The sequence below is a fragment of the Poecile atricapillus genome, chromosome 13 (assembly GCF_030490865.1).
Source record: "Poecile atricapillus isolate bPoeAtr1 chromosome 13, bPoeAtr1.hap1, whole genome shotgun sequence".
NCBI classification, from domain to species: domain Eukaryota; kingdom Metazoa; phylum Chordata; class Aves; order Passeriformes; family Paridae; genus Poecile; species Poecile atricapillus.
In genome coordinates, this window is record NC_081261.1 from 1797804 (window position 1) to 1818010 (window position 20207).

The 20207-nt window shown below is 54.3% G+C and overlaps 3 protein-coding genes across 3 annotated transcripts; 1 reads left to right on the forward strand and 2 right to left on the reverse strand.

Annotated features, from left to right (window-relative positions):
- Positions 1-748: 748 nt before the first annotated feature.
- Positions 749-2632, forward strand: IL17B (interleukin 17B). Its single transcript, XM_058848828.1, has 3 exons — positions 749-901; positions 1779-2065; positions 2218-2632. The coding sequence occupies exons 1-3, from the start codon at positions 881-883 to the stop codon at positions 2474-2476; spliced, it is 567 nt and encodes a 188-aa protein (XP_058704811.1). The 5' UTR covers positions 749-880; the 3' UTR covers positions 2477-2632.
- Positions 2633-3460: 828 nt separating this feature from the next.
- On the reverse strand, positions 3461-6455 carry PCYOX1L (prenylcysteine oxidase 1 like). The gene is made up of 6 exons (XM_058848647.1): positions 6326-6455; positions 5923-6129; positions 5310-5484; positions 5019-5230; positions 4790-4930; positions 3461-4270 (listed from the first exon to the last, which is right to left on the reverse strand). Exons 1-6 carry the CDS (start codon positions 6438-6440, stop codon positions 3612-3614), a joined length of 1509 nt encoding a protein of 502 aa, XP_058704630.1. The 5' UTR covers positions 6441-6455; the 3' UTR covers positions 3461-3611.
- Positions 6456-8352: 1897 nt separating this feature from the next.
- Positions 8353-19720, reverse strand: GRPEL2 (GrpE like 2, mitochondrial). Its single transcript, XM_058848822.1, has 4 exons — positions 19493-19720; positions 15408-15576; positions 14171-14252; positions 8353-12260 (listed from the first exon to the last, which is right to left on the reverse strand). The coding sequence occupies exons 1-4, from the start codon at positions 19558-19560 to the stop codon at positions 11905-11907; spliced, it is 675 nt and encodes a 224-aa protein (XP_058704805.1). The 5' UTR covers positions 19561-19720; the 3' UTR covers positions 8353-11904.
- Positions 19721-20207: the final 487 nt, after the last annotated feature.

The window sequence follows — 20207 nt, forward strand, 5'->3', positions numbered from 1 at the left end:
AGGGATGCGGGGAGGGATGCAGGGAGGGACAGAGAGGAGGAGGGATGCAGAAGGGAAGGACGGAGGGCTGGGAGCGGTTGGGTGGCGGACAGCACCATCGCGTGGCACTTGACCGCAGGGACAGCAATGCCAGCCCCTGTCCCCTGGAAGGGGAATTACAGCCAGCATCCCCGTGCCTCAGTTTCCTCCACCGCAGCACCCTGCACCGCGGTGCTTGGCCCCGGAAAGCCCGGGCAGCAGCCCCAGGGCCAGCTGTGGGCACGGCTGTGTGTCCCCATGGCAGGAGCTGGAGGACAGCAGAAGGGGAAGGGTTTGGGGACAGACAGATGAGGGATGCAGGGGGTGATGGGTGATCTCACTGCTGGGCAGAAGGGTCTGGGGGCTCCTGGGACCAGCAGAGCTGCTGCTGCTGGTGGCACACAGATGACAGCGGGCCCTCAGCCCCAGGTTACCTGCTCACCTTGCTGCCAGCACGGGACACAGCCGCTCCCGCTCCTCCTGCGAGCCTTTGCTCTGCCAGCCGTGTCCCTCCGGCCCTGCCAGGGCTGTGACCCTGCTGCTGACACCAACAGAGCCCAAACCCCCTCTGCAGATCGTGTTATTGCCAAGAGAGCCCCTCAGGGCTGCCTGCTCCACAGGGGACCCGCCACTGACCACAGTCGCCACCGCCAGCGGAGCCAGCGCCTGGGGCGGCGACGGGTGGCCGAGTCCCAGACCACGCTGGCCCCCTGCCCTGTCTGCTCCGAGGCTCCCTGGCACCTTGGGGACCGGACACACCTCTGGCAGGGCACAGCCGGGGGCTGGGGCTTTCCCTTTTTAGCTGCCCGGCTTGCAGGGACCGGCCACACTGCAGGACAGCGGCCGGCAGCCCTCCGCGGCCATGGAGAGGGCTCCAAACCTGGTAAGGTCCTCCCCGGCAGCTCAGGGCTTGCTCCTCGTTTTCCTTCTCTAATAGAATGATTCGCATGCTTGTTTACCTGGGGTTGTTTGCTTTGGAGGTGCCCGCTGTGGCCTGCCAGGGCTTCCACGCCAGGCAGGGTGAGGATGCAGCAGCCTGGGAGAGCAAAGCCACGCCAGCCCGGCCGGACAGTCCGGCACCGAACGGGGAGAACAGCCCTGGCCGAGAGCTCCCTGCCCCAGGGCACTGCACACCCACGGCCAGGGTCTGGGGCTGCCTGGGCCACTGCAGGGACACCAAGAGCAGGGAGCAGGACTATAGAAAACAACTTTGTTCCCGCTGGGCAGCCTGACGGGGGGCAGCACACGGCTGCTCGGCCCGGCGAGGCTGGAGGGAGAAGGGAAGGAAAAAAAGCATCTTTTCTCTCTCACCGTCCTTAGAGCACAGAGGGAGGGAGAGGAGGGTTTGGATAAAGATCCCATTCTTGACTGTCTCATCTCTGTAAGGCTCCTTTTAAAGCAGAGGCTGCCCAGGTACGGCCTGAGCTGGGTCCCTCCCAGCACGCAGCTGCCTCAGGGTGGGCAGGGAGGGCACCGGGTACAGCTCAGGCAGGGGCACTTTGGGCAGCACAAATTGCCAGCTGTGAGCAGGGTGAGGGGCAGCCACACACATCAGCTCATCATCACCGTGTGCCCACCATCCCTGCAAACTGCCCTCACGTGTTCCTCACCTGCAGGCCAGCACTTTGGGCATTGAATGTGCCACCTCAAAGTGATTGTGGTCCTGCAATCGCCTGGGGACCCCTGGGAGGAGGGAGAGCTCCCTTTCCGTGCCAGTCCTGCAGCACAAGCAGCCACTCACCATCCTCCTTCTTCCCCAGCTTCTCCTCTGCATCTTCACCTTTGCCATGGTGCCGGTTCCTGAAGCCAAGGACCAGAGCAAGGCAGCCAAGGGCAGGAGAAGGGGCCTGGCACGGCCACCAACAGCCCCCCCTGCCCTGGCCTGGGCCCCAGATGACCCCTACACCAGCATGGCAGAGTATGAGCACAGCATCCAGGACATGGTGCGCCAGCTGAGGAACGGCTCCGAGCCGGGGGACACCAAGTGCCAGGTGAACCTGAGGCTCTGGAGGTCCAACCGGAGGAGCCTGTCCCCCTGGGCCTACAGGTGAGCTTGGGAGGGGCCTCGGGGACAGGCAAGGTGGCCCTGTGCCAGCACAGGGGCTGTGGCAGGATGTGATGCCAAATCCATCTCACCTCGGCCACCCACCTCCCCCATCACCATCTCTCCAGCCTTGTCCTGCTTTCCTTGTCCTCCAGGATAAACCACGATGCCACACGGATCCCAGCAGACATCCCCGAGGCCCGGTGCCTCTGCACTGGCTGCATCAACCCCTTCACCATGCAGGAGGATCGCACCATGGCCAGCATTCCCATCTACAGCCGGCTGCCCGTGCGCCGCCTGCTCTGCCCGGGCCCGGCCGAGGCGGGGCACAGGCCCTCGGGCAAGAAGAAGTGTCACAAGAAGTACCAGATGGTGATGGAGACCATCGCTGTGGGCTGCACCTGCATCTTCTGAGGCTGCAAAGCTACCCCCTGCAGCTCCCTGTGGGCATCTAACCAGCTTGCTCTTGCTTAGCCCTTTGGGAGAGGCCACCTGGCTGGGCATCAGGGTCAGGGGAGGTTCCTGTGCAAGAGCTCCTCAAAATCCTCCTGCAGATTCCATCACCCTCAGCCCCAGCAGCTGCTTTGGGGACATCCAGTGCAGAGGCAGCCCCAGTCCCTGACACTGACTGCCCCAGCCTGCAGAGCTGCTCATGGGCCCTCTGGCTGGGCAGGATCAGGATCAGGATCAAGATCAGGATCAGGATCAGGATCAGGCCTCCTCTCTTCCTGAAGTCCCCACTCCCCTTTGTTGGCTCCATTGCAGCAACAGCTCCAGCAGCACCCAGCCCTCCCATCCTTCCCAGTCCTCCCATCCTTCCCAGCCCTCCCATCCTACCCATCCCTCCCCCAAGTTCCTCTGTGCCAGGCTGGGCAGTCCAAGGAGCAGGTGAGCTGCTGGTGGTTTGGGCAGCTTCTGAGGTCTCAATAAAGCGCATCGCTGTCCCTGGTCTGAGCTGCGCCTGCCTCGGCCCCTCCCGCTGCCCCTCTGCCCTGCCCAGCTTCTCCCACCGAGGCTCTTCTGCCCCCCAAACACAAGTCTGGACACCCCCAGGAACACAGAGCACCTGGCAGGACCTGTGACAGCCCTCCCTGCATCCCTGGGGCACAGGAGCAGGGATGGTAGCCTGGGTAAGGCTCCAGGCACGGGAGAGGCGGTGGGATCTCCAGCCCTAGCTGTGAGTTTCCCAAGGGCAAAGCCAGGAAGGCAGGAGAGACTGGTGGGAGCTGGGAAGCTCAAGGAGGACCCATTGCTGCCAGTGCCAGCCATCCTCACCCCTGAAAGCCCCTCAAGATCCCTCCCAAATACCTTTCTTCAAGAGGAAGGCACAGGCTCCTTTCCAGTAGAGCCTGAGGTGAGGAAACAGGGAAACTGAGGCACACAGCACAGACACAGCAACACTGGGCAGGAACTGTATTCCTGAAGGCCTTCAAGTCACCGGGACACAGCCTGTCCCTTGTCCCCCAGCCCCCCCTGGCCTCCCCAAGGCAATAAATACTCCCCAGGCTACCACATGCCAAAGCTCCTGGCCCACCACTCCTCGCGGGCGTCACAGCTCCGTCTTCACCTTGTGCATCAAGTCCTTCTGGTCGATCTTCTCCAGGTCCTGATGCCAGCGGTTGTAGGCCAGCAGGGCCACGTTTTTGGCAGCCACCGCTACCATCTCCATGGAGCTGGCCACCCACTCCACGCCGCTGAGGTAGAAGAGGTTCTCATGGAGCACGATGGGCGGCAGGGCCTTGGCGGCGTCGTAGCGGGGGTACGCCGGCCACTCTGTCACCTGCACCGAGTAGTAGGACCTGAAGAGGGTCTTCAGCTGCTGCTTGTCCAGCGGCTGCTGGGACAGGACGCGCCACACCGCCGCCTCCTGGGGCTGCTTGCGCCGGAACGCCGCCGAGATGTTGACGGGGCAGATGTTGTCCATGGCGTGGAAGAACAGGTCGGGGGTGTCGGTGGTGAGGATGCTGGTGAAAGGGAACAGCTTGGGGTCGGGGAAGCCGAAGTAGGAGGAGTTGAGGTAGCCGTGCACCACGGAGGTGACCGAGGGCTGGAAGGCTCCGGGGAAGTCGGCGATGGGAGGGTCGAAGTTCTCGAAGGTGAAGTTGCTCCTGCTGGGATGCAGCGGAGTCGTCACCACCACCATGTCGTAGAAAGCCGAGCCTTGGCCTTCGGTGCTCTCGTAGTGGACCTGGTACAGGGCTCTCCCCTCTGAAAAGAGACAGGGGACAGTCAGGAGCAGCCCTGAGCCTCGTTTTCCCAACCTGACCTCCATCCCTTCGATTTCCAGCACACACCAGTGCTGGACCACAGCACCTGCTGGGTACGGATGAGTTGCTGATGCCTTAGGGTGGCAGAAAGGCTTCACTAAAACTCTGGGAGAATGTTTCCAGAGAAGGTGAGCCCAGCAGGGCCAAGGAGGACTGTGGGAACACAGCCCACAGCCCAGGCCCCAGGTATTCTCCTGCTGAGGTGGAAGGGGGAGTGAGCCTGTGACAAGGATGGTGCCACAGGAGATCCTGATGGACCTCAGGAGGGAGGGAGGGCAAGCTCAGGGCTGAAGTTGGTGCAGCAGGGTCCCCATTGGATCAAAGGGAGAGGGACAGACCCTTAGGCCCTCTCCCAAATGCCTCACTGGGGCCAGGATGCCCTTCAGCCACAGCATTCCCATGCTGCCACCACCACCCTCCCACCCTGGTGCACCCAGAGCCACACCCATGCCAGGCTCACCCGAGCTGTGCAGGGAGATGCCTGTCACCCTGGCTGAAATCACATTGGCTTTGGTCAGCTTCAGCAGACCCGAACACACCAGCTTATTCCCTCCTTCCACTGCCCAGGTGCTGCCCTGGGCTCCCGCCAGCGACATGGCCCCTGCAGAGAGGAAGATGAGGGTGGCTCCACAGCCTGGCCGCAGAGGGGACACTGAGGAGCGTCACAGAGCGAGAGGAGGTGGCTTCACCTGCGAAGGCGGGCACCAGCACGGACTGGCCGTAGCTGGAGCGCAGCACGGCGGCGATGACGTCGTCCACGAAGCGCTGGGTGACACCAACCTCCAGCAGGGACTCGGCCACCGAGCGCTGGGTCATGTTCACGAAGGCCTCACCCCCCAGAGAGCGCAGCAGCTCCTCCAGGCTGGAGAAGGCGTAGCCATGAGCCTGGTACTTGTAGATCCTGGAGGGGACAGGAGCAGGGGACAGCCGGTGATGCCCCGGTGCCAGGGAAACCCCCCCAGCCCTTCAGGCTCTCCTACCTCATGAACTTCTCCATCACCTCCTCCACCCACATCTGCAGGCGCAGGAAGCTGATGCCGTAGTGCCACCAGAGCCGGAAGAGGTTGAGCAGGTACCAGTCGGTCTCCTCCAGGACGAAGTGCTCCCCGCTGAAGATGGCGCTTTTCCCGGCCACCTCGCGCCGGTGCTTGAGGCCTGCGGGAGCAGAGGGAGCGCGTGGCTGCCCCTCCCTGGGGCTGGCTGGCTCCTGGGAAAGGCCAGCACTCCACACGTCCCAGCAGGGATATGGGCAGAGATGCTCTTGGAGGAGCATCAGGAATGAGAGACCCCAAGGCACGGGTTCCCAGTCACATCATGTGGGGCGTCTCATGGAGCTGCTGCTGCCTACTGGGACACACTGGTAGGAGCTTGTGAACAACCCCCCAGCACCAATTCCACCAGGACCCCCTGATGGTGACCACCCCATCCCTTTCTCTCTCCAGGGCACAACCGGGCAGGGGTGCACGGACAGCATGGGGATCACCACATGCCAGGGGTGCCAAGGGGGCCTGGCAGAAACCCTCCCCACTACCCCCAGCACAGAGCCCGGCGGTGTCCCAGCCTCTCAGCTCAGCGAGGGACGCCCATTCTCACCCAGGATCTTGACGAAGTCCTGCATGTGGAGGCTGAGGGCGTGGATGGAGGCTCCGCGGCTCTCATACTGCTGCTTGTTGACGGTGACGGTGGCCAGGCGCCCACCCACGCCCGCCGCCTCGTACACGTCCAGCTGCACCTGCGGCCCGAAGTGCTGCTGCAGGAAATACGCGGTGGCCGAGCCCCCCAGCCCGGCGCCCACCACGGCTGCGGGCGAGAGCGGCGGGAGGCCGGGTCAGCAGCGCCCCGGGGCCGCGCTGGGGCCAGCGGGGATGGGGATGCAGGGATGCGGAACGCCGTGTGCCGGCCCCGGCGGGGCGGGGAGGCGGCCCGGTGCTGCCGGCCTCCCCCCCGCGGGCTCCCGGTGCCCACCCCGGGCCACCCCAGGGCATCCCCCGCGTACCGATGGAGCGCGGCGCGGCGCGGGCGGCGGGCGCGGCCGGGAGCGCGGCCAGGAGCGCGGCCAGGGCCGGCAGCAGCGGCAGCGGCAGCGGCAGCGCGGCGGGCGGCGGGGCCATGGCGCGGAGAGCGGGGCCGGCAGCGCCCGCCCGGGCCCGCCTCTCCCGCAGGCTCGGCCCCCGCAAGCCCCGAGCCCGCCCCGAGCCCGGCACGGGCGGGGGAGGCGGCGGCGCAGGGATCGGGGCGGTGGGAGCGGCGCTGATGGGGAGAGCTTGGCACCGCTCGAGCATCCCCTGCCCTCCGCTCCTCTCACATCCCACACAGCCGGGGCACAGCCGGGGCACAGCCGGGGCACAGCCCGGAGCCGCTCCGGCTGCACCGCGCTCCTGCTGCCCGAGCACGATTTCCATGCGGGCACACGGGGGATGCCCGCAGAGCTCGGCCCCCGGCCCAGGGGAGCGGGCTGGCTCCTGCCTGCCTCATGAAAGGGCGTTTCAAGCTTTCCCTCGGAGTTTGAGCCCCGGGCAAAAGAAGGTGCCTGACAGCGAGCGGTTTGTGCCAAGGGCATCCCACGGGAGCTCGCTGCCGCTCGGATTACAAAGGATAGCAAAAGGCTGAGCAAAAAACCCCGAACAGGTTGGACGTGTAATTACAGAGCCAGGGCCTGCTCCAGCCCAGGGCTGGCTCTTTACCAAAGGACCGAATTTTGAGAATCCATCACTTGAATTTTTTCTCCGTGAAACACAACACAAGCACAAGAACCCTTCATTTCCCCAGCCGGGAGCCACTTCAGACTTCCTGCACGTACAAGCCTGAACCTCAAGTGTGAATATTTGGGGTGGGCACAGACAAAAATTAACCCTTGCTCAGCTCCCCCTCACAAGGGGCAGGATCCCACCGGGATGAGGAGACAACGATCCCAAGCAGCTCAAAACACAGCACACAAATATCTTTGCGGCACGTCTCGGGTTTTAACAAGCTCTTACTTAACCAGCCTGATTTCCCCAGGGCTGTGGGCGACAAGAAATCTGCTGTGCACGCAGCAGGGCTCCCAGGCAGGTCAGCACTGCTCCCAATCCCCACCCTGCTCGCAGGAATTCTGGAATATCACGCCATAAGCAAAATGCTCTGCCCCAATCTCCAAACCTTTTCTGCACGTGGTGGTTTGAGAACTCCAAACTCTCACTGTTGCTGCGGAGAAAAACCAGCAGAGCCAGAAATTGGCTAATGCAGCGGCAGGATTTCCTGGGCTGGGGTGGTTACACCAAACAATGCTCGTGCATTTTAGCAGGATGAGGAAAAGTCATAATGGTTCATCACCCCTGCATGGCGGCTGGCTTTGCTGGCGCATCTTCAGCACGGAAATATTGATCTCACCCCCATAAAGGCTATTTGTAAATGGTCTTTTGCAAATGCTTTTGACTGCAGGGAGAAGTGTCCGGGGGCATCCAGAGCTCTGGGAGAACAAGGCCCACCCACAGGGCACCAAGCAGGAATGGAGGCCCAGAATGAAATCCAATACAAACACACCCTTGCAGAGAAAGCCTCGTCTTTCCCCCCACAAATCCCTGAAATCGCAGCCTGCCTGTGGGTACCACAGTGTGAATGCACCCTGTGAATGAAGCCACCCCTGTGGCTGCACACAGGGGCACACAGGCAGCAGAGCCGAGCAAAGACAAGCCCAGATACCCAGATTTCAGCTGTTTCTGCAGAACCAACCACCACCAGAGGCTGGCAGAAACCATTTCTCTGCACAGCCATCCAGGAACAGACACAGCAGAAGGTGTGGAAACGGCATGGACCGACACACCTGGGCAGGTTATCAGTGCAGGAACCACTGACACCAACACCCTGTGTGTGCATTTCTGGGAATCCTCCTAAAACATCGTTAATAAAACGTTCAGCCAAATGCTGCTGCAGACCTTTCACAGACAACGAGATCAGGAACAGCAAGAAACCTTCCAAAGTACAGTCCCAGCTGGTTGGAGTTGGAATGAGCAGCAGTTTGGGGCAGGGAAAAAGGCAAGAGGAGTCACTGCAATTCTTCTGTTTTATTAGCAAATGGACAGGATCTGGACATCTAAAGGAAATCAGCCCTTTCCAGCATCAACTCAAATGTTGTTGTCAATTCCTTGCACTGCTCCCACACACCTCTGTTTTTCATACAGCCAGAACCTTTGGGTAAACAAAGAGCACAGAAACACACAAAAAATACAATATATACACGTTTTCCCTCCACCTAAATGCTCTTAGATTTTTGGAGATTAGCAACACTTTGTTCGTTTGACTTGGCAAGTATTATCAAAACAACTCGAGTTTTAAAATAAAAAAATACTACAATATTCACAATATAAAACTTAAATACTTTTTTTTTTTTTTTTTAATTAAGGGACTGCTAAGAGCTATTGAGTGATCACAGCTCTTCCAGCAGAAGCTCTGCTGATGAAGCACTGTGAAATTAAGGTTCACAAAGCAACATCCATTTCCACGTTTCCATCCAACAATTTCATTCTGCACTGCTCCTGGTCAGAGCTCAGATCTTGCCACGCTCATGAGAGTGCCACTGGAGACTTGTTCAGGTGTGGAAATGACTAAAAGGTACATGACACCTCCTCTCCTCTCTATTCCTGCCCTGTTAATGTGTTTCTGTTTTATGAAACAGTCACTGGATAAAGTGACTGCAGAGGAGCAGCTCATGGGTCACTGCCCTCCCTGCAGGAGTTACAGAACAGGGCAGAAAAGGCAGCAAGAATCAAGGAGAAATTCAATCCACCCTTCCACAAGCTCATCCAGGACAAAAAAAACCAAAAAAAACCCCGTCATTAAGTGTGCTTGAAAGGCAAGAGAATCAAATTTTACCTGGGAAATCCGGATTCTGTGATGGAATCCAGGATCGGATATTTCATTTTCACTTCACCTTTCAAAGGAAGCAGAAACTGGGACAAACAACAGCTACAGGATTTATCTCTTTGGTAACATCTGTGAAAGAGTCTTTCAGCATTGGCTCCATTTCACAGGAATCATAAAAGCTGATAGGATCCTGCAGAAGTTTTGTAGGTTTCACTGGGAGAAGAACTCGCCCCACATTAAAAAGGGGCTCTGTGAGGGTGGGAAGGGCTGCACAGGACCTGGATCCCTCAGATTCCTGCTGCAGCCACACTGCAGTGCCTCAGAGAAAGCAGACCCCAGACAGACAAGCTGAATAAATCATCTCTCAGTACAGACAGAAGGTCTGGAGTGCATTTTAGGGTATTTCCTTAAGGCAGAAGTGGGTGAGTACTGGCTGAGGAGACAGGCAGAGTTGGCAAACCCAAGTTGCTCTGAGTGGCTGTAACATTTTTTTCACAGTCCAGTGGCTCCATGGGTGAGTTTAAAGAGGATTTAGATCCCATCACTCCTGGTCACACCCAGCTGCAGCCTCTCTGTGACAGAAAACTGTTGTGTAAAATGCCTGTGCTTCTGTTTGGCTCTTTACAACTAAAGTTTCATTTTCAAAGTTGGTTTCCAGCTCTCTCCTCATATTGCAAGACTCAGCTGATACAGCAGGGGCTGAAAAGGCAGCAGAGACCCCACTGTTCCTTGCAGCTGAGGACATGGGTTCCTCACTTTTGAGGAAGAACAGTCAGATTTGTAGTGCCACATTTCATATTTTACCCGTTCTTCTCTGGAGGAACAGCGTACCCTGGTGACCTGCTCAGCACAACAATGAACAGGAAGTCCTGTTTATCTCTGAAACTTCCAAAAACATGAAAATAGTACAAGACACTGAGCAAGAGGTTTGTTCATGAGCTAAAGCTGCCAGAAGTGTTGTATCAGGGCTGAAATCTCCAGCGCCTCCCTCAGAACTTACTGCACAGAGGCAGAAACCCACACTCCAAAAAGGATCCATTACAGACCCATACCACAGCTGCCACTAAAAAAAGTTGCATGAAACAGGTTAGAAATGTGCAGATTCTTTAAATTTTTAGGATGCCAACCCACTAACTGCACACAGTCCCCAGGTGAAAGACTGTCAATTCAAAGGCTGTGACAATTTTGAAGTCCACCACAAAAGGGTTTTTCAGCTGAAGCCTGCAAAGGAATGGGAGAAGAATAAATTTTCTTCCAAACCAGGGGTGGCATCCACTCTAAGTAAAGCATTTTTGGAATTGCATTTGTCAGGTTATGGAACCAATTCCAGAAAGTAAAAAGGAAGGAATGAACAGATCAGTAAGAAACAACCTGGAAACCAACCCTTCCTGGTTTTGTGGCTTTTCTGCTCTTCTGTCATTTGACTGCTTGCTGCTCTGCAAAGGGTTAAATTCTGATCCTCTTCAGTGACTGCATCCTTTCAGCTGAGATAAATGAACTCCCAGGCAATAGGGCCAGTGGGAAATACATATGTGCTGTGACAACAACATGCCTCCAACCAGGAGGACAGCTCGAGGTCAACTTTCACTTCCTCAAGCCTTCTGCTTCTCTTGCTTTCTTGTCTCTGCTGCTAAAATTGGCACAAGGGCACTTGAGACTTCGGAGCAGAGATTTTTCTCCTTGCGTCAAAACCCAAAAGGTTTAATATTTACCAGGATCATTGAAAGTAGGATCAGAATGTGGATTGGAAGTTGGTGTAATCTGAGGATCTCTACTGGAGAGCTGAGAAAATAGAACAGTCCAGATTTCCTGCTTAAGGGCACAGCTCCATTTTGCCAGCAGCTGCAACGAAGAGCACATAGTTTATCATGCTTGAAAGCTGCACAAATACCCACCAGGGAAGAGAAATTACTCTCCTCTAAAACATACATTTGGGTTGGAGATTAAGAGATGTGAGGACAGTTTTCTGGCTCCACCACAAATCACCATTCCCTGTTTTACCTTTGGGAACAAAGAGTCAAGCTGGAATTTTACCTGGAGAAGGAATATTAACATTAGTATGACCTAACAACTGAATTCTTTTTAAACCCTGATCTCTATTCAACTTTAGTACGACAGAGATTCCATGAATTCCAGATTGTTTTCCTGAAGCAATGTAAGAAAGAGCTGCCCCTAAATGTCACTTCAAGTGATCATCTTCACCCCATCTGATGTGTCTGGGGACAAGGGAAGACATCAAAGCCAGGTGATAATAATACTCATCCCTCTGGACTTTTCCCAGTGCTTTGCACATGAAAAGCCTCACCACATCCCTGTGAGGTAGGTCAGTATTATTACAGTCCCTTAATACAGCTGTGGAAAGTGAGGCAGAGAAGTTCCTTTCCTGGAGGTCACTGCAGGAGTCTCCCTCAGAGATGGAACAGGGAGACAAGAAGAGAATTTCAATTTCCCCTTCTCTCCATATCTCCTCTCTTCCCCATACAAACCTTCATGGAGAAAAAAAGCAGAGAAAGAGGCTACAGCTCCACAAATTTCTGACAAACAGCAGGACTCCTACTACTACTCCACGGACTCCAAGGATTATTAAATACACAAGTACCTCAGGACGAACGGCGCCGCACGCGACCCCGAAGCCATCACACGACACAAACCCAGCTCAATAAATAAGTAAATACAAGCAGCTGTGACTGTCCCCAGCTCAGGAAGGTCCCAGGTGGGGCAGCTGAAGCCACGTCACTCCTGTGCCTCCACGGCCACGCCGACCAGCGCGTGCCTGATGGTGCGGCCGTGCAGTTTGTAGCCGTCCTGCGTGACCAGCGCCACCGTGCCCGGCTGCATGCCCTCGGCTGGCACGTGGCAGATGATCTCGTGGTCGTAGGGGTCGTACCTGCCACCCACAGGGTTCATCTTCTGCAGGCCATGCTTGGCAAAGACGCTCTGCAGCTTGGCCTCGATGAGAGACAGGCCCTCGTAGATCTTCTTCAGGGTGGGGTTGGGATCGCTGGGCCCCGCCTGGCCGGCGGCGCTCTCGGCTGTCTTCTCCAGGATGTCTGCGACCTCCACCAGGTCCCTGCAGAAACTCTGGATCCCTGCAGGAAGGAAATGAAGGACAGCTTACAGAACATCCAGTACCAAGGACAGACAAAGTCACAGTGGTTTGAAGGCACCTTTAAAGCTGCTCATTGATTTGAAGATAATTTAGCGAGACCAGGCGGTGTCTTCTGATTCCTGGAACCAAAGCTTCAGCGTTAAGAGTAATCTAAAAACTCCTCAAACCAAGTGATATGCAGGAAATGCACATCCATACCACAAACATATATATATATTTGGTATTCCTGACAAAGCAGAACATTAATATCTCACTCCAAGCAGTTTTTTGCTACTCAGATTTGATTTAGGACTCTGCTCCAGACACTGACACAATTTTGTCACACAAATGCCCATTCCACAGGGAACAAACACAATGAGGGGAAGCAAAAACAATGCATGGCTATTCAAAAATACAAAGTCCACAATTTATTCATAACTTAAATCCATTGTGGAAGAACTGGACCAAAATGGTTCTTGGGTTGTTCATGAAAAGCCAGGCAGGTTTTGTCATTAGAAAAACAGGGTTAGACTGGCTGCATTTCCAACAGTGATTTCTTGCACAGTGCAGAAATTCCAGGAAAAGCTGCCTCCCTCAGTTACATAAATGTCATAACTCTCTGACTGGGATGACACATTAGGGAAACAGAGAAAATGAGGCAATAGTCAGGTGCTGTCTGCAGCTGTACATGTGAACAGGCACTGAACAAAGGGAGAGCAAGGAGATGCAGCAGAGGAGCAGACAGAATCCCAGCACTTGCCATTAATTTCACGGAATCAGAGTAATTTAGGCTGCTCAAAACCTTTCAGATCATAAAGTCAGCACTGCCAAGGTCACCACTAAACATGTCACTGAGTCTTTTCAACACCTCCAGGGATGGTGTCCCCACCTCTTCCCTGGGCAGCCTGTGCCAGTGCCTGGCAACACTCTCAGTGAAGAAATTTCTCCTGAAATCCAATCTAAGCCTCCCCTAGCACAACTTGAGGCTGTTTCCTCTTGTCTTACCTCTCATCAATTGAGAAAAGAGATTAACCCCACCTTGCTATGACTTCCTTTCAGGTTTTCCTCTTATCTCCAAGTCTCACTCGGTGAACAATTTCTAATAAAGAACTTATTTTTTCTTCATGCTTCATTTTCATATAAAATCCCAAGAGCTCCAAAAACCCTCTCGAAAGCAATCATCCTGTTGTTGATTATCCCCAAACTCAGCAGCCATTTTATAGCACCATGGGTGGAAGGTAAGAAAATAACAGCAGCTCTAATTTTGAGGCTGCTAGAATTAACTAACAATAAACCTCTTGAGATTCATGCATTACGGAGAAAAACAGATTTTCATTCTCAGAGATGGTTCTGGCACAGTGCAATGCCTGAACAGCACTTTCTTCCCCCTTCACCTGCTTCTGCTGCCAAAGCTACATATCCAGCTCATTTCACTGATGCTAAAATATTTCTTCTAGAGGTTTTAAACATCTAATCTAGAGACTGACAACTACTGCCCCAGGCTGCATCTCCCTCCAATGAACTGAAGCAGAAGAGGCTGTTAATATAGTAAAGGAGATCACAACCTGATGACACAGCTGAGTGTGAAATGCACCCTGCCAGAGCCAATCCTCAGCACACAGCAGAGCCTGCATTTTCAACCAAGTCAGCAGAACTAGACTCAGCTTCACTGGGACTATTAAAAAAAAAATAAAAAAATAGTCACAATTCTGTGGGTAAACTCGATAGGACAGGACACAGCTGGACACAAGAGAAAAAACAGTGATTAAACCCAGATATCAAGAGTCCAGGCCAAACATCACAGCAGGCTTTAAAATAAAAGAGGGAGGGCAGGACAGGGGGACAGAAAAGCTGCTGATCAGCACTTTCTGCTCAGGCAGGCAGGCAGGCCAGTGAGTAAACAGCTCTTACCAAAGAGTTTGGCATCTTCCACAAACTTCTGCGTTCTCCTCCGGACGTTCTCAGAATCTGCCAAAGCTTTTCGGTATCGCTCCTGTAACCACAGAGGGCACACATCAAACCAGGAGGTAAAACCCCTTTCCTGACCCTGGAAACCCCTCAGAAATGCTTTAAAAAAGAGAAGGTTGTGCTGGGCTCCTGCATTTTCATACAAAGCCAAGTCCTTCTACTGATTAACCAAAAACTGCAACTCCCTCAGAAGACCCAAGGAAGGCCAAAAATATTCTGGGCACTGAATGACTGAATTCAGCTGAACAGCCACTGTCAGGCTGCTGCTGAGATCCTCCTTTCTCCAGCAGGCAGCTCTGTGACAGCTGATTTCTCACTTGGTGCAGGATTCTCAGGGTGATTATCTCCAGAGCAGCCCATGCTGTGGTATTTAATCCCCTACCTCAGTCACGTGTGCTCTTCCACACAGAACCTGATTTCCACCACACATAGGCCCTTAAAAGGACTTCCCTTCTTGCATAATCTGGATCCAGTGTGACATAAAGGTATTAAAAGGTCCAAAGGAGGGGCATGAGGATGGTGAAAGACCTGGAGGGGCCATGGAGGAGCAGCTGAGGGTGCTGGGATTGTCCAGCTGGAGGAGACCAAGGGGAGACTCCTTGGGCTCTGCAGCTCCTCATGAGGGGCAGCTCTGCCCTCTGCTCCTGTGACAGGGACAGCAGCCAGGGAAGGGCTGGAGCTGGGCCAGGGGAGGTTTGGGTTGGATTTTGGGAAAGGTTCTTCCCCCAGAGGGTGCTGGCACTGCCCAGGCTCCCCAGGGAATGGTCCCAGCCCCGAGGCTGCCAGAGCTCCAGGAGAGCCTGGACAGCGCTCCAGGGATGGAGCTGGGATTGTTTGGGGTCTGTGCAGCTGCCCTGGATGATCCTGTGGAAACTCGGGATATTCCATGACTCTGTGCCAATATGTGACACTAATCAGCACGAAGCTACTGCCACAAGGCTGTGAAAGAAGTGACCAGCTCCAACACACAGCTTTTCCTGCCAGGATCACACCATCAGTGGCCTGCTGCTGGCACTGCTGACAGATGGTGTTTTGGGGAAGGCAGGGTGGGATTTCACCCTCACACTCAGGGCACAGCTGCTCTGGAGCTCTGTGTGTGTCACAGAATTCAGAGAAAAATCCAGGGCTGAAAACCAGACCAAGCCAAGGGGACTGAAGCAAAGGCATCCAGCACACTCACAGTTAAATCTCGGACTTGCTCTTCCAATTTGATGGCTTTGTGCTCCAAGGCACAGTCAGAGAGGGGGTGCTTGGGCTCGTCACTGGGCTCCTCTGGGCCACACTCGTCTCCTGTACTCCTCTGCTGAGCTGCAGTGCTGAAAGCACAGGGGGACCCTCTGAAATGCAAACTAGGGACAAAGAAACAAAGTTGAGTAACTTCAGGGTCAAGGAGAACTCAAGATTAGTGTCATTATTAAAAGCAGGCTCTCTTAAAAGAGGTACACAGGATTCTACACACAATTTTAGTTCTTTTCAAAAAACACAAACAATCAGTAAAGAAATACAAAGAGGTGTTTTTAAATTATTTTATTTTAGACTAACATGGCACACAGAGGCTTTACACCACTTCTTTGGCATACCTTGAAAAGAGATTTTCACAGAAACACAGAATAAATGAGGCGGAGATAAATAAATAAATGCGAGGAAAACACCTTCAAGCCCAACCTGTGCCCAATCCCCACCTTGTCACCAGCCCAGAGCCCTGAGTGCCACATCCAGTCTCTCCTTGGACACTCCCACCACCTCCCTGGTCCTTTCCAACATAAATAATTCTGTGATTCCCTGACTGTGTTTCACTCTCCTTCCTACTACACTTGCTTTTACAAACCAGCCTAGACAGGGCTCATTCCTGTCAGCATCAGCTCCAGCTCCACCTCCCTCTCACACCTTACACCAGGAAGAATCTGCAGAACAAATCAGAATTCACTTCCAAACCGGCTCCATTCTGGAAACAGTTCAGTACACACCTAACAAGGAAGGGTGTGTTCTCCTTTTTTGGGAATACCTGGATTCTTCCTCCCAGCAAAGCTTTCAACACCCCCTTCATGCAATGTTTTATATCCCCTCTATGCAATATTTTCCATGAATTTAGTGCACATCTACCCTGTGAAAGGCAGCACAGCCCAGAAATCCTTGCGCTGGCACCAACTCCACTCCCTGTGTTTTTACAGAACAATTCCACTCTGCACAGAGACACTAATTTAGACCCCAGGATCGATTCAGCTGAGTTCACATTACCAGGCCTGCACCATTAAGCATTCTTCCTCTTTAGCAAGGCTGAATTGCTCAGGTTCAATGTCACAGAAGTGCACAGAGTTTCTTCTGAGGTCTATCATGAAGCCTCAGTGCCGTTCAACCCTCTTTATTCCAGTACTGGAATTGAGCAGAATTCAATCTCAAGGAGTTAAACCAGCTGAAAAATAACCCTATAAAACAAGGGGACTTTTCTCTCAGTGTCCCTGAACAGGTCTGCTGACAGATCAGATCAGTGCAAGTGCCCCTACCAAAGAGAAGCCAAATATGTGAGATGTGGGGCAGGGAGGGGGTGTCCCTGAGGTGGTTCAGACTGGCTCAACCCTCAAAGCCCAGCTCAGGAGATCTGTATCTGCCCAAAGATCACCAAGCTTCTCCTCCCACCCGTGTTTAGCAGCCCAGATGCTTCCTCATTTAAATCCTTAATACCAGGTTGCTAAATGTCCCACAGCACTAATGACAAACTTCCTTTCCCCACCTGAGGACATCTGCATGTGCAGTTTTTATTAAATGGGTACTTAAAACATCATCTGTATGTCAGACCGCTCCTTTTCAACAAATTATTGTGCCAAACACAAATCTGAAAGTGCTTTCTCTACTTACACTTGCTCTAGAGTAGGATGTTGCTCAGACTAATCTTTAAAGAACCATCTGAGTTCCAGGAATGCAAATACAGGGAAAAAAAACCCCACATTTCATCCCTGGCTGCTGTTTGGGGCACAAGACCTCATCTTGAATGATTATTAAGATTTCTGTCACATTAATTTTATTGACTGCACTTTATCAAAGTTAGAGAAAGTAGATTAAACTAGAAGGGGAGACAGAGCAGTACCCCTTCACCAAGCCTTCAAAAATCAATCTGAGGCTTTCTTTGTACATAAAAATATCCATGGGAAGCACCAGCTACAAGCTTTATCCTTTATCATCTCATATTTCATTTCAAAGAGCTACAGGGATGGAAATCAGCCACGGTACAGATGAACCAAAGAACCCAGAGAAATCTCTCTGGGCCCCTCAGAGGTGAAACTCCTGTGTTTTAAAAATAGGCTGTGCAGCTCAGTTAACTCCTCTGTGCCCAAGAAGCCAGAGTTAGGGAGGTATTTCCCTCTACCAGCGGTTACAGAGCAGGGAAGGGCGTGTTTTGCGTGGGAGATGGGCACGGAGGAGCCGTTCCCAGCTGCCTACGTGGAGCAGGGAGCTGCCTGAATGGACTCCTGTCCTCAGCCTCTGAACCCAAATCCCAAATCCCACAGCACAAGGACATGCTCTGGCTGTCACATGCTGCCTGGAAAAGTTATGGCCAAGAAATCACAGCCTGACTCCAAAGGGAATTCTTCAGGTCTGTTATGCAGGGTTGAAAATACCGCTGAATTTACTCCTTCCTGCAGGATGAAAGGAATCCTCCCCAACAAGTGGCAGGAGCTATTTACAGGCTGTCCATTGACTGGGCTCCATCTTCTAAAGGCTGGTTTGATCACAGCTACCCTAAAAATAGGCACGGATCCCACGGGAGGAAGCTGACACATCCTGAAGCGCCAGGCACGTGGAAGTCGCGGGGCGTGCGAAGGGAGTTACACAAATTGGTGCTACAGAAAGATTTACAGAGTGATGTCACAGAAAGCCGAAGAGATAAGAAAGAGCAGAGAAGTTGATTGCAGCCATATGGCTCAAGCCAATTGTCCTTCAAGATTAATATTTCAGCGATGAGAGAGGGTTTCTGGTCAGAGGTAAAACGGTAGCACCTCTTTCTGGAGCACCCAACCATTCCAAAGTGACAATCAGCTCTGTCTAAGGCAGGGTCCTTCCCCATCCGTCCTGGAACCTCCTCCTCCTAAATCAGCATGACAAAGTGCTGAGACACACACAGACATCTGCACTGCTTTCAGCTCTGATGAGCCTGCTTTGGAAGGAAATCTAATTACTCCCAATTCCTCCGCGCTGGTTCATCAGGGAGTGACTCCAGAGATAATCCAGTGGAAGGAGGGGATTGTCCCGATTTGTTCTGCACTGGGGCAGTTTTGGCTTCCAGCATGTAAGAAAGACCTAAAGCTCTTAGAGAGTATCCAAAAGAAGGACACGAAGATGGTAAAGCACTCATTGCACCTTTTTTAGGGAGGCAAAGCAGTTTTCACTCACGTAAGAGGGAGAATTTCCTGACATGCATCTACATTTAGTCCCAAACATAGCTGCCTCTATTATATGCTGCAGATTTATTATATTACATTTAAATAGTCTTTTGTTGGTGTTTCTCTTATAGACAAAAATTAATTAACAGGCATTTTGGCTTTTTTTTTTTCTTTTCACCTGCCCATACGTCATTCAAATAACCAAAGCACCTTTATTGATTTCTTTTTTCTAAGCCATATGCCACGATGGAAAAAAGCATGAGTGGACACTGTTCCTCTGTCTAAATATTGACACAATGAAATGGATTCTCTTCCTGCGACCACCCGAAACACGCTGATAGCACATGTGCTGCCTCAGCACCAGAAACAAAACCCGAGGAGCACATAAAAGCCGTAATTAATGAATAAATGGTTCAGCGACACACAGAACCCACCCACAGTGCCAGGAAACCACCTCCCAACGTGACCTACCGAGCGCGGAAACGCTTTGCCTTAAAAACGAGTATTAATTCACGCCAAAAAAAAAATCACTTTTCCGGGAAAAAAGCTTGGTTATCGGGGGTTATTTCAGCTGCAGGGCGTTCTGAGGAGAACGGCAGCGTTTTGGGGATGAGATGGGGAGCGGCGGGGGATGATGAGAAGCGGCGGGGATGATGCAGGTCTGGGTCTGGGTCCGGCTGTGGGTTCGGGTCGGGGTCCAGATCCGGGCCAGCCTCATGGTTGGGGTTGGGGTTGGGGTTCGGATCCGCTCCCGTTCCCGCCCCCGGCGCGGCGCCCGCCCGGGCCCGGCCCCGCAGCGCTGCCACGTCTGTCCCCGACAGCCGCGGCTCCGGGCCACCCCTGTCCCCCCTGCCCTGCCCGGCCCGGCCCGGCTCGCCCCACGTACCTGCCTGTGCCGGCCTTGCCGGCCGAGGGCAGCAGGGCCCCGAGGCGCCGCAGGGAGCGGGCGGCCATGGTCCCACACGGACCGGCCCGGAGCGGCGAGGAGGTGGCGGCGATGAGCCCGCGTCACCGCGGAACTACAGCTCCCACACGGCCCCGGGAACGGCACCGCGCTGAGGGGATGAGGGGATGTGGGGAATGAACTACAGCTCCCACACGGCCCCGGGAACGGCACCGCGCTGAAGGGATGAGGGAATGTGGGGAATGAACTACAGCTCCCACACGGCCCCGGGAACGGCACCGCGCTGAGGGGATGAGGGGATGTGGGGAATGAACTACAGCTCCCACACGGCCCCGGGAACGGCACCGCGCTGAGGGGATGAGGTGATGTGGGGAATGAACTACAGCTCCCACACGGCCCCGGGAACGCCGGGCGGGGCTGAGGGGATGAGGAAAGGCGGGGATGAGGGGAATGACGGATGATGCTCCGCCCGTCGCCGCACACGCCGCTCTGGGAGCCCGGGACTCGGCTCCGGGCACAAGGGGTCCGGGCTTCGGGGTTTGGCTCTGGACACGGCTCCTGTCCCCCGAGACTCGGATCTGGATACGCGGCACCGGTTCCCTGGAGCTCGGCCCCGGCCCCGGCTCCTGCCCCCAGCGCAGTTCGGAGCCGGACACCGGGCACACGGCTCCGGGCACCTCAGCTCGGAACTGGGCAC

Excerpts from the sequence above, each read along its gene's own strand:
- IL17B (XM_058848828.1), top strand. The coding sequence starts at position 881 with ATGGAGAGGGCTCCAAACCTG. Across the intron at positions 902-1,778 it reads TGGAGAGGGCTCCAAACCTG|CTTCTCCTCTGCATCTTCAC; the intron begins GTAAGGTCCTCC and ends CTTCTTCCCCAG. Across the intron at positions 2,066-2,217 it reads CTGTCCCCCTGGGCCTACAG|GATAAACCACGATGCCACAC; the intron begins GTGAGCTTGGGA and ends CTTGTCCTCCAG.
- PCYOX1L (XM_058848647.1), bottom strand. The coding sequence starts at position 6,440 with ATGGCCCCGCCGCCCGCCGCGCTGCCGCTGCCGCTGCCGCTGCTGCCG. Across the intron at positions 5,231-5,309 it reads GTGATGGAGAAGTTCATGAG|GATCTACAAGTACCAGGCTC; the intron begins GTAGGAGAGCCT and ends TGTCCCCTCCAG. Across the intron at positions 4,271-4,789 it reads CATCTCCCTGCACAGCTCGG|AGGGGAGAGCCCTGTACCAG; the intron begins GTGAGCCTGGCA and ends GTCTCTTTTCAG.
- GRPEL2 (XM_058848822.1), bottom strand. The coding sequence starts at position 19,560 with ATGGCCGCCCGCTCCCTGCGGCGCCTCGGGGCCCTGCTGCCCTCGGCC. Across the intron at positions 14,253-15,407 it reads AGCAAGTCCGAGATTTAACT|GAGCGATACCGAAAAGCTTT; the intron begins GTGAGTGTGCTG and ends CTGTGGTTACAG. Across the intron at positions 12,261-14,170 it reads GGAAGATGCCAAACTCTTTG|GGATCCAGAGTTTCTGCAGG; the intron begins GTAAGAGCTGTT and ends TCCTTCCTGCAG.